The sequence below is a fragment of the Carya illinoinensis genome, chromosome 3 (genome assembly GCF_018687715.1).
Source record: "Carya illinoinensis cultivar Pawnee chromosome 3, C.illinoinensisPawnee_v1, whole genome shotgun sequence".
Taxonomy (NCBI): domain Eukaryota; kingdom Viridiplantae; phylum Streptophyta; class Magnoliopsida; order Fagales; family Juglandaceae; genus Carya; species Carya illinoinensis.
Genome location: NC_056754.1, coordinates 4,300,306 through 4,312,186, shown reverse-complemented (window position 1 = coordinate 4,312,186; position 11,881 = coordinate 4,300,306). Strand labels below are relative to the sequence as shown.

Genomic DNA, 11,881 nt, shown 5'->3' with positions numbered 1-11,881 from the left:
GGTTGACACGAAACAATATGACTCATTTTAAATTATTTATGTAAATGGGTTGAATATGTCTGAAATTAATCTGTTTGACTTAAGTAAATTTAACATAATTTTCTATAAATATTAAAATCATAATATTTATAAAAATTATAAAACTAGTTATAAGTCCAAAATTATAATTTAAATAATAAAAATATCAAAATTAAAATTATAACAATTTTACTTTTGAATAGAAGGGTATAATTATAATTTTAACTTTTTTAACATGTCATAACGGGTTATAACGGGTTGACCCGTTATTAACTATTAAGCAATCGTATCTTAACGAATCAACCCGTTTTGATTCGAACCTGTTAAGACTAAATCTTAACCCGTTATTATTGTATCATATTTGTGTTAAATTAACGGATCGTATAACATATTATTACCTATAAAACTCCCTAATAATTCAGGAAAATGATAGACTATCTGCAGCTTGACAATCTGTTTACAATTTTAGATTAAAATAATATATTTTATGCAATTTTAATTTGACTTTTATTTTAATGTGAAGGATTTAAATATTAAAAAAATATTATACCATTAAGAGTAGTAAATGGACGATAATTCGGTTGTAAGATATCACTTCTCATAATTCAGTACACCAAATAATTATTGCGCATCATCATCATCGACCCATCAAGCTCAATCGATTAAATGCTCAAATACAGAAGCCATCCCACAAAGCTTCCTCATTTTTCTTTTTTACGCAAAGCTTCTCTGTATACAACTACAATGGCCGTGCTTCATTACGCAGAGATAATTGTAGCATTTCTCAGCTTCATTTTGCTTTCCTATTGGAGAAGAAACCGACACTTACTCATCATAAACTGGCCAGTTGTCGGAATGCTTCCGGGGCTTCTTCAAAATGTACAGCACGCCCACGAGTACCTAACTGGGATTCTGAAACATCATGGAGGCACTTTCGTGTTTAAGGGTCCTTGGCTCACTAGCATGAACTATGTGATCACCAGTGATCCTGCAAATATCCACCACATATTGAGCAGAAACTTTTCCAACTACGAAAAAGGGCCCGTGTTCCGGGAGATCTTTGAACCTCTAGGAGATGGGATTTTCAATTCTGATTCTGACTCGTGGAAGAATCAGAGGAGACTGATTCAGTCGTTGATAAAAAACAACAAATTCGAGTTGTTCTTTCAGAAAGTTGTGCGGGAAAAGGTGGAAAAGGGCCTTATTCCGGTTCTGGATCGCGTCTCAAGTCTAGGAAACGAGGTGGATCTACAAGACGTTTTTCAGCGTTTCACCTTTGATAACATTTGCTTGATGGTTTTGGGTTTTGATACCAATTGCCTCTCAATTGATTTGCCGAGTGTCGCGTACGAAAAGGCCTTCGACCAAATAGAGGAGAGTATCTTTTATCGACACGTTGTGCCAGAAAGCATTTGGAAGTTGCAGAGATGGCTTCAAATCGGAGAAGAGAAGAAGCTATCCAATGCTTGGAAAGTGTTTGATCAATTTATCAACAAATGCATCTCATCCAAGCGTGAAGAACTGAGCCGAGGCAAAACCCAGAAGGTGGAGACGGCAGAGTTCGACTTACTGACAGCTTATATAGAGCAAGGAGGAGGAGAAATGGATGGTTTTGCAAAGCCCAACAAGTTTCTCAGGGACGCCGCTTTTAATCTCTTGCTGGCAGGTAGGGACACCGTAAGTGCAGGCCTCACCTGGTTTCTATGGCTTGTTGCAACTCACTCATCAGTGGAAACTAGAATTCTCGAAGAGATCAGAGAAAATTTGCTGGTTAACAACGAGATTGAGTGGGGTACAAATAAGCTGAGTGGGCTAGTTTATCTCCATGGGGCCATATGTGAGTCCCTAAGACTTTTCCCATCCGTACCTCTAGAACACAAACATGCAGTTCAATCTGATGTTCTTCCCAGCGGCCATTGTATTGGTCCAAATACGAGATTGTTGTTCTCTCTGTACTCAGTGGGAAGGATGGAAAGCATATGGGGCAAAGATTGCTTAGAGTTCAAGCCGGAGAGATGGATTTCGGAGAGAGGAAGAATTGCCCATGTACCATCTTACAAGTTTATCGCATTTAATGCAGGTCCCAGGACTTGTTTGGGTAAGGACATGAGCTTCATTCAAATGAAAATGGTTGCCAGCACCCTCATTTGGAACTATCATGTTCAGGTGGTTGAAGGTCATCCTGTTTCGCCGAGCATCTCTATTATACTTCATATGAAACATGGTTTGAAGGTGAAGTTAAGCAAGAGATCCATTTGACGAAAAGAAATTTCACAGGAGAAAGTTATGTGCAAACCAGTTTGTCCTCCAAAAGTGGTCATCAAAATTAGCTGCAAATTAATGAATTAAATGTGGTTATTATTAAGTACTGATGAGCAAGGTAACTTCAATAAGGTAAGAGTGAATAAAAGCATGGCTCTTTTTATCTCTTATAAGAGCAATCCCAATGGATGTTCTCTAATGTATCTTTCTTTAAAATATAAAGAAATTCTCTAAAAGTGTTTTTTCATAGATTTTGTATTCCATCTTTCATTTTACATTCCGCTATAAGAACCCATTAAATGTGAAAAGAGTTGTTCATTAAACATTTTAAATTAATCTCTCTCCTACTGTTGATTTTTTCCATTTCTTCAAAAGTCATTTATTTTCATTTCAGATCCTCTCTCTTGTTCCTACGCTTTCTTCTTTGCTGGGCGCCAAAGGCAAAATCTAAAACTGAATTTTGCCGAGAAGGGATCCCTGGAGGGTCTTATTAACGCCTCTAATGTGGTCCTAACGTGGGAGAGTATGCTAAAGATGGCAAGAGAGAGTGCTCATGCAATTTCATATCTCCACACTGTATTCTCTAGACCTCATCATCCATACCGATATTCGACTAGTTAATATCTTCATAGACTGCCACGGTATTCCAAAACTAACTAATTTTTCATCTTCTTTAATAATCCCTGAGGGTGAAACTCATGTCAAGGATAATTATGATAGATGGATACTTAGGAAGACTATGAGAGCCTGATGCCCTAACCATAGGGAGACGTGGTGCATAACACAGAAAACTGATGTCTATTGCTTCAGTTGGACTCTCTTGCAAATTTAAACTGGAGGGCGTTATGATCTTTAATTGGAGCCCAAAATATTGTGTAATTAAGGCATCCATTAGATTTAGAAATTGTGCTGTAAATACAATGTTGGATCCTATAATCCTGGCAGGGGAATTAGGAGATGGAGTGGAATAGCGATTCCAAGCTGTGTGGGACCTTGCTTTCAGGTGCATGGAGGAGGAAGGACCCAGTGGAAAGACCAACCATGGTTGATGTTACCAAAGAACTCAAGCGAATCAAGAGGTCTATCCCATGATTATTTTTCGCCTGGCAAAAATCTATGTTTCTTTGTTATTATTATTATTATTTTGATAAACAGAACATTTCATTAAAAAATGAGAAAAATAATTACATAACAACATGATCAAACCATATAGCATCACCAGCAAAATCAGGGGCATTCCCCCACCACATTTGAACATCCACAACATTCCATGCATATTTACGTGATCAAATATAACTTCCTGGAAAAAAGCTCATTAGACTTTTAACTTCCATAATTAAATTACCATTAGCCGAAAGAGACTCATGCGCAGCTTGTAATTCTTGAACAATTAGCAAACAATCAAACTCAACTATCAGTATAGGAATGCCTAAAGGAATGCACATTTGCAACCCTCTAAAAACTGCAAGTAACTCAATTGTAGTTGGATCATTCATTGCATTTTCTAAGACAGCAGCTATCATCACCACATTACCATTGCTATCACATAAAACCATCCCAATCCCAGCCTTTCTTAAATATGAAAATACCGCCCCATCAACATTAAGTTTCAAAAAACCAGCAGGAGGGGATTTTCATCTGTACACATTCTTCACTTCTTCAGCACTCAAGACCTTTAAATCTGAAAATGATTTACACAAAGAAATAGCCATATTAGTTGTTGCGCAAGGGGTGATATGCTCTTTATCCATCTTCAGCTTATTCCTTCGATACCACATGCCCTAACACAACACAAACATTAGAGTAAAATCTGCATCACTTCCTTCAGTCAGCACACATTTCATATTATCCATAAAACATTTATCTGGTTGAAGCCGTAACCCTATTGGACCAAACCTCTCCCACATTCCCCTTAATTGAGGACATAATAATAGAACATGATTGACATCTTCTTCCATTTCGTCACATAAAAAACTACCTTCTTCCATGACAATACTCATTTGCCTACGATTTTTAAGTGTTGGTAAAATATTACTGCAAGCTCTCCATGCAAAATTTTTAATCTTCCGTGGCACATTCATCTTCCATAACTTCTTTCAAAGTTGCTTATCTCGTTGCTAGCTTGAAGACTCGGCCGTATCCCTCAAGTTCAAAGCTTGATCCCTCAAGTTCAAAGCTTGAATAAGTTTATAAGCACTTTTTACTATAAAACATCCACTTGCTTCTTCTGTCCAGATCCATTTATCTCTGTAAGGCATGAAGGGCAATCTAATATTTAATATTTCCTTAGCTACTATTGGATTAAAGAGAGCTCTAACAGTTTCCATCTTCCACGTTCTTGTATCCTGACTATTGAGAACGGTTCTAGTGACCACAACAAGTGTTTGATAAAATGTCTAAAAGAGAGTAGTTTTGTATTTCCGTGTAAAATCTCATCTTTTCTCATTTATTCTTTCACTACAGTGTACATGTATTTATAAAGCAATTTCAAACAAGTGTTACAATAAGATTCAGCTACATCATTGTTCTATATTTCTTCTTGAATATTCTTCCAGCTGGTGAGTACTAAGCATAGCATTGAGTATCGGGTAGCAGGTCTTTCCTTGTGTGCGTACTGGAGGTACTTAAGCCATGGTTTTCTTCCTTAACATCCCCCTACGATTCAAGCAGCACTTTAGTGAGAGTGAGGCTTGATCGAAGTTGTGAGAAACAAGCTGAGGACAAGGATTTAGTAAAGATGTTAGCGAGTTGATCTTTACTTGAAATAAAGGAGACTTGAAATGTTTTAGCAGCCACCCTCTCTTAGACAAAATGATAATCGAGCTCCACATGCTTAGTGCGAGCATGTAACACAGGGTTTACAAAGAGATAAGTGACTCCTAAATTATCACACCATAGTGTGGGTGTTTCAACTAGAAAAATCCCCAGCTCTTGTAAGGGAGATTGAAGCCATAAGACTTCACAAGTAGCATTTGCCACAGCTTTATACTTGGCTTCAGTGGAAAACTGAGCTATAGTGGACTGTTTCTTAAACCCCCAAGAGATCAAGTGAGCTCCAAGATAGATGCAAAACCTATTAGTAGATTTACAATCATCAAGGCACTTAGCCTAATCAGCGTCAGAGAAAGCACACAACTTAATGGGTAAGTTTATGCATAAATGGAGACCAAGCTGTTTAGTAGAATTGAGATATCAAAGTATGCGTTTGACGGCTTGCCAATGAAGCAGTCGTGGATAATGCATGAATTGACACACTTTGTTGATGGCAAATGCAATATCGGACTTGGTGAAGGTCAAATTTTACAAACTACCTACAATGCTACGATACATGTGAGGATCCTCAAATGTTGGTCCATCCAAGTTGGTCAATTTTTCAGAGGCTGAGAGGGAGTTTGACACTGATTTAGATTGATGCATGTTGGTTTTAAGAAGAATTTCAGACATATTTAAATTGAGAAAGAAAAATACCAGAGTCACTATGTAAAACCTTTATGCCCAAAAAATAGTGCACGGATCCAAGATCCTTCACTGGAAAGTAAGTGCGTAGAGCATTAATAAACTGAGTTATTAAAGCAAGATTTGAACCCGTAATAACAATGTCATCGACATATATCAGCACATAAACACAATCAGAATTATTTCTAAAAATAAACAATGACTATCAGACTTAGAGCCAGTGAAACCGAAATGAAGTAGTCGATCTGTGAGCTTGGAAAACCAAGCCTGAGGTGCTTGTTTCAAGCCATAGATCGACTTCTTCAACTTATAGACATGTTGAGAGAGATCCGGATTGACAAATCCCAGAGGTTGCTGCATATACACATCGTCTTCAAGGTCACCATGTGAGAATGCGTTCTGAATGTCCAGTTGGTGTAGATGCCATTTGTGAGTGACAGCAAGGGAAATGATGAGATGGACTGGTTTTACAACCGGACTGAAAGTTCCACCGTAATCAAGCCCGAGCTGTTGGTGAAATCCCTTGGCCACAAGGCAAGCCTTGGGTGTTCAAGGGAGCCATCAGCATGTCGCTTGGATTTTAGGACCCATTTTGAGCCTAGAATGTTGAGAGAATGAGAGAAAGGGACAAAGTCCCATGTTCGATTTTGGAGAAGAGCAGCAAATTCGTTAGTCATTGCTACTCTCCATTCTGAAAATCGAGAGGCTTCAGTGAAGTTTAAAGGTTCTTTTGGAATGACAATGGAAGACAAGGTGAGTGAGAGGGACGATTTGGATGGCCATAGTATGGTGTTGTGGGTTCAAATGAGAGGGCAAACGGTTTGTGTTTTGGCTCTTGTGATCATAGGGTGATGAGAGATAGAGGCACCGATTGATGAAGAAGATGGAAGGGACGGAGGCACCGATTGATTGTTGGGGTTAGGATTTGAAGATTGGGAAGAAGATGGGTCTAGCGGCTACGTGTTAGTGTTCAGGTTTTCAGAAGGAAGAGTATTTGGCTGAAGTGTGTATTGGGCCAGGTTGGATGTAGAGGCAGTTGGGCTAGGCTGTGTGAGAGAGATGGGCAAAACAGATGGAGATGATTTTGTTGGGCTTAAGGGCTGAGTTGCATTTAGGTTATATGGTGTGACTGATATCGGTTGGATGGGTAGAGAGTCTGGCAGGTTTAAGGAGGTGGATTGGGCTGGGTTGGGCTGAGATGCACTTAGGCTAGGAGAAAGTGTACCAGAAATGAGAGAAGGGTCTGAATGGGCTTGAGAGAGAAATGGGTGATATGTTTCAGCAAAGACAACATCTCCGGAGATATATGTGTGGCCCGTAGGCAAATGAAGACAACGATAGTCCGTATGATCCGAGCTATAACCCATGAAAACACAGAATTGTGAACGGAAGTCCATTTTGTAGTGATTGAAGGATCTAAGATTAGGCCAACAAGTCACACCAAACACACATAAGAATTTATAATCTGGGATTTTTTTGAATAAAATTCCAAAGGGTGACTTATCACCAAGAATTGATGTAGGCATTTAGTTTATTAAATACACAAATGTTTGAAAAGCCTCAAGCCAGTATTTATGTGAAATCGAGGCATACGCAAGTAATGAGAGCCCAGTTTCAACTATATGTCTATGACACCGTTGAACAATGCCTTTTAGACATGTGAATAAGGGCACGTAAGACGATGAGAAATGCCATAAAAAGTAAGAATCTGAGTAAGAGGATGAGATTCGCCACTCCAATTAGACTATACCAAAATGACATTAGTAGAAAAGGTATTTGAAACATAGCATAAGAAAGCAATAAATATAGTGGAAACATTGGACTTTGTTTGAAGAGGAAATAACCAAATAAATTTGAAAAAGTCATCTACAATGGAAAAGTAAAAACGACAATCGTTTGAGGAGAGCATAGGTGCAGATCCCCAAATGTCTAAGAAAAGTAGTTGAAAAGGTTTATGAGACTTAGAGAGAGATGATAGATGGGGTAAAGCTAGAGCTTTCATGCTTTAGCTTGTAAACAAGTTGAACAGATGAATGTAATTGTCTTATTTTCTACGGGAAGTTGAAAATGCAGAAGAGTCAAAGCTATGATCTAGGAGGATGGGTGACTGAGGCTGGCATGCCAATGTTGAGTGGAAGCACGTTCACCAAGAAGAGCACAAGGAGTTGGTTGTGATGATGGATCAGTGGTGGGCATGAGGAGGACATAGAGCCCATTCTTAACTAGTCCTTAAAGCAGTACCTCTTTGGTTTGTAAATCCTTCATAAGAAAACAAGAAGAATAAAACTCAAAATATACAGGATTATCAACATAGAATTGATGAACAAAGAGCAATTCTTTTGTAATTAAAGGAACATGCAGAAGTTGGGTTAAGAAGATATTTGTCGGAAGGAGTGGTGAAGTGAGTAGAGCCAATGTTTTGTATAGGTAGAGTTGTGCTATCTCCAATGCTAACTTGCTCGGGGCCCTGATAAGGCATAGAATCTAAGTTGAGATTTCCAAAATCTTATGTGAAATGAGTCGTAGCAGCCGTATCGAGAAACCAATAATTTGGGAAGGATCCAGGTGATGGTAGAGAAGTGAAATTGGCTATTAAAGAGGGAGGTGAGGGAGCTTGATAGGACTGATTTAGACAGTGTACCAAGTGACAGCCGTATGGCCTACTTTATGATAGATTTGACGCATGGGCTTAGTAGAGTCAGGACGAGAAAAGAGGCCTGGTTGAGTGAACTGGGCCAAAGGAGGCCCACGACCTCTACCATGTCTTCCACCACGAAAGGATGAATTTATGCCTCTTTGAGGTGCACTCGAGGCTATGAAAGCCCGAGATGTAGCATTTGCAGAAATGGGGCTAAGAGAAAGCAGGGATTGATTCTGATGAACCAAACAAGCTTCATGGTTTAGGAGGTAGCCAAAGATCTGGTGGGTAATGAGAGGCTCGGGCTGAGTGGTGATTGAGGAGATGAAAGATTTATATTTATCCCCAATCCGGCTAGAAGGTAAACAATAAATTGAGCTTGAGACAAAGATTCTCCAATGGCACTAAGAGAAGCCAAGAGAGATTGGGCTTTACGGTAGTAATTGGTAATCGATTTAGAACCCTTCAAAGTAGCTAGTGAAAAATGGGTTTGAAGAATGTGAGCAGAGGATTGGGCAACATAAATGTTTTCAAGTGCCGACCATATATCATGTGAGGTGCGACATTGAAGAACTTGATAAAGAACCGTAGGAGAGAGAGAGGTGTTCAGGGTGGAAACGATTAATTGGTCTTGAAGCACCCATCGATGATGTTCAGAGTTCATAGAGCCATTAATGGTTGTGGGAAAGGGGGAGGAAGAGGAAGAGGAAGGGGAAGGGGGGGGGGGGGGGGGAAGAACCATCAACATATAAGAAAAGTTGATGTCCTACTAGGAGAGGTACTATTTGAGCTTTCCAAATGGGATAGTAATAGAATGGTTTGATAGTAATAGAATGGTTGGCTGCCCTAACAATGGCAGTATTGGGGGAGGTGATATTAGAGAAACTCGAGTTAGGGATGGGAGTGTCTGTGTTGGGTTCTAGAGACGCCATGGAAGATGATCAAGAACCAAAAATAGAAAAAGAAAGAAACACAAGAAAGCTGAAAGTGTTGGCCTTTAACGAGCTCTAGATACCATATTGAGAGCTGTTCTAGTGACCACAACAAGTGTTTGATAAAATGTCTAGAAGAGAGCAGGTTTGTATTTTCGTGTAAAATCTCATCTTTTCTCATTTATTCTTTCAATGTAGTGTACAGGTTGGTATTTATAGGGCAATTTCAAACAAGTGTTACAATAAGATTCATCCACATCATTGTTCTATATTTCTTATTGAATATTCTTCCAGTTGGTGGGTACTAAGCAGAGCATTGAACAGTGGGCAGCAGCTCTTTCCTTGTGTGCGTATTAGAGGTACTCAAGCCATGGTTTTCTTCCTTAACACTAACAAATAAGACTATCAACAGTTGCATCCTCTTGAGAAGCAGGTAACCCATTCTCACAACTCATCCTTATGCTCTTATGACCTAGAACCCAATAATCATTTCATATAGAAATAGAAGCTCCAGACCCTACCCTCCATCGACAACATGCTAACAACCATTTCTTTGCTTCAAAGATTCCCCTCCATGGATAAGATGGATGTAATCCCAACTTTGCTTGGAAGAAAGTTTCATTAGGGAAGTATTTAATTGCACCGAACAATATTTATTCCATCAATGAAAATGGTAAACTAAACACACTATATCCAATAGAGAGGGAATGTCTGTGATAAAATTGACTAAATTGGAACATAATTGCAATGATAAAATGCCATAATTGCAAGAAGTCTCATTTGAATCACACAAACATAGAGACTAACGTAAACTCATGACCTCTGATTCAGCTTAAAGGAATTTGTATCAATACGCCTTGACACAAGGGACTTCAAATGCTATTCTATATTATATGAATACATAAGCTTTGCAACTCAAACAATAAAGTGCACACATGTTTGTGTATGAGAGAGAGAGAGAGAGAGAGAGAGAGAGAGAGAGAGAGACTTGATTATGTTAAGAGGCACAGGTGAGAGTCGCTCAAAGAAAAAGGGTATAGGGGATCTGGCTAAAACAACTTAGAAAGGCGTTCAACTCCCAACGACGACCGACAATGGGGCGATGACGATGAAGGGGAACGTAGGTTTGGTTTATGCACGATCATCTTTAGAGCAAGAAAGAGAAGTTGGCTACTAGGGTTTGATGCAATCTAAACACCGAAGCTAAAAACGAGTTTTAAGAATTTAGTCTGTTTCGCTCGACATTTATCAAAACCGACTTTTATAGTTTTATAGGACAGGTTTGGCCAGGTCAGACGGGTGGATCGGTAAACTGGGTTTTTTGCACAGGCCTACTTCTAACTTGCTTTATGCCTCGTTTTTCACAAAATTTTTTATTTTATTTCATCTCATCTCATTTCATTTAATCATTACAATGTTTTTAAATTTCTATACAAAATAAAATAAATAATTTAACTTTTTCAAATTTTAATATAAAAATAATATATTCTAATAATACTTTATTCAACTTTCAATTTTAATTAATCTCCTTTTCATTATATAACGTCTTCTCCTTTTTTTTAATTAATTTATATTTTGGTTTAGCTAATAAATTTGAATTAATTTAAAATAGAACATAATTCTATGACATTGTATATGGAAAGATATTGAAAATATCAAAAAATTTGAGGATATCATTGATAGTTAGAGAAAATATTTGAAATGAATAAAAAATTTTAAAAAGTATAATATTTAAATAATATGAAGAAAAAAATAAATAATCTGATATATAATATATTGTAAAAATCAATATATAAAAAAAAAAAAATTGTGTTGTATTTTAAAAGATAAAATGAAGAATCAAATATTTTATGTGTAATTATTTTTATATACTCTTTTATATATTTCACTAATGTGATTGGTTACGTATTAAAAAGAATTGATATAGCCAATAATATTAATAAAATATATAAAAAATACGTAATAATGACTATATATAATATTACTCATAAAAAATTCATTAAGATTACTCGGCTAGCTATATGTGCCTTTCTACCTTATGTGGAAAGCAGGGCTTTCCATTTTATGCGCTATACAATACATAGCTATATACTTAAATACGTGTATGGATCCGAGACTTTCTACTGCTTTGTCACGTAGGAATTGTCGTACGGCCTAATGGGCTTGCCTCTTTGATTTCTTCAACATCAAAACCAGCTTTAATTTTTGAGCAGTACTGTATGTACTTGCAATCTTATTTACAAGAGTCAATTTGTTAGTTTTCTTTTAAGATTCAAGTTTTTAATTTCAAACTTCATTATTTTTAACATATTAATAACTTACATATAGAAAACTCGAAGGGTTACTCCTTCCAATAAGTCAGCCTAATCAAGTCAAAGATCAAGAATCGTTATTCATAATATATTGTCTAATTCCTTCTAACTATCCTTCCTATTTAGTTACGTAGTTTAAATGAAATGAGAAAAGATATTTTAAATAATAATTAATAAAATATTATTATAATATAATTTGTTAATATTAGTTTTATATTGTGATTTGAAAATATTAAATTGTTTATTATATTTTATATGTAAAT

At 37.2% G+C, this 11,881-nt stretch overlaps 1 protein-coding gene across 1 annotated transcript; it reads left to right on the top strand.

The window, feature by feature from the left end:
* Window positions 1-633: 633 nt before the first annotated feature.
* LOC122302649 (alkane hydroxylase MAH1-like) lies at window positions 634-2,529 on the top strand. Its single transcript, XM_043114021.1, has one exon. The coding sequence runs from the start codon at window positions 685-687 to the stop codon at window positions 2,275-2,277; it is 1,593 nt and encodes a 530-aa protein (XP_042969955.1). The 5' UTR covers window positions 634-684; the 3' UTR covers window positions 2,278-2,529.
* Window positions 2,530-11,881: the final 9,352 nt, after the last annotated feature.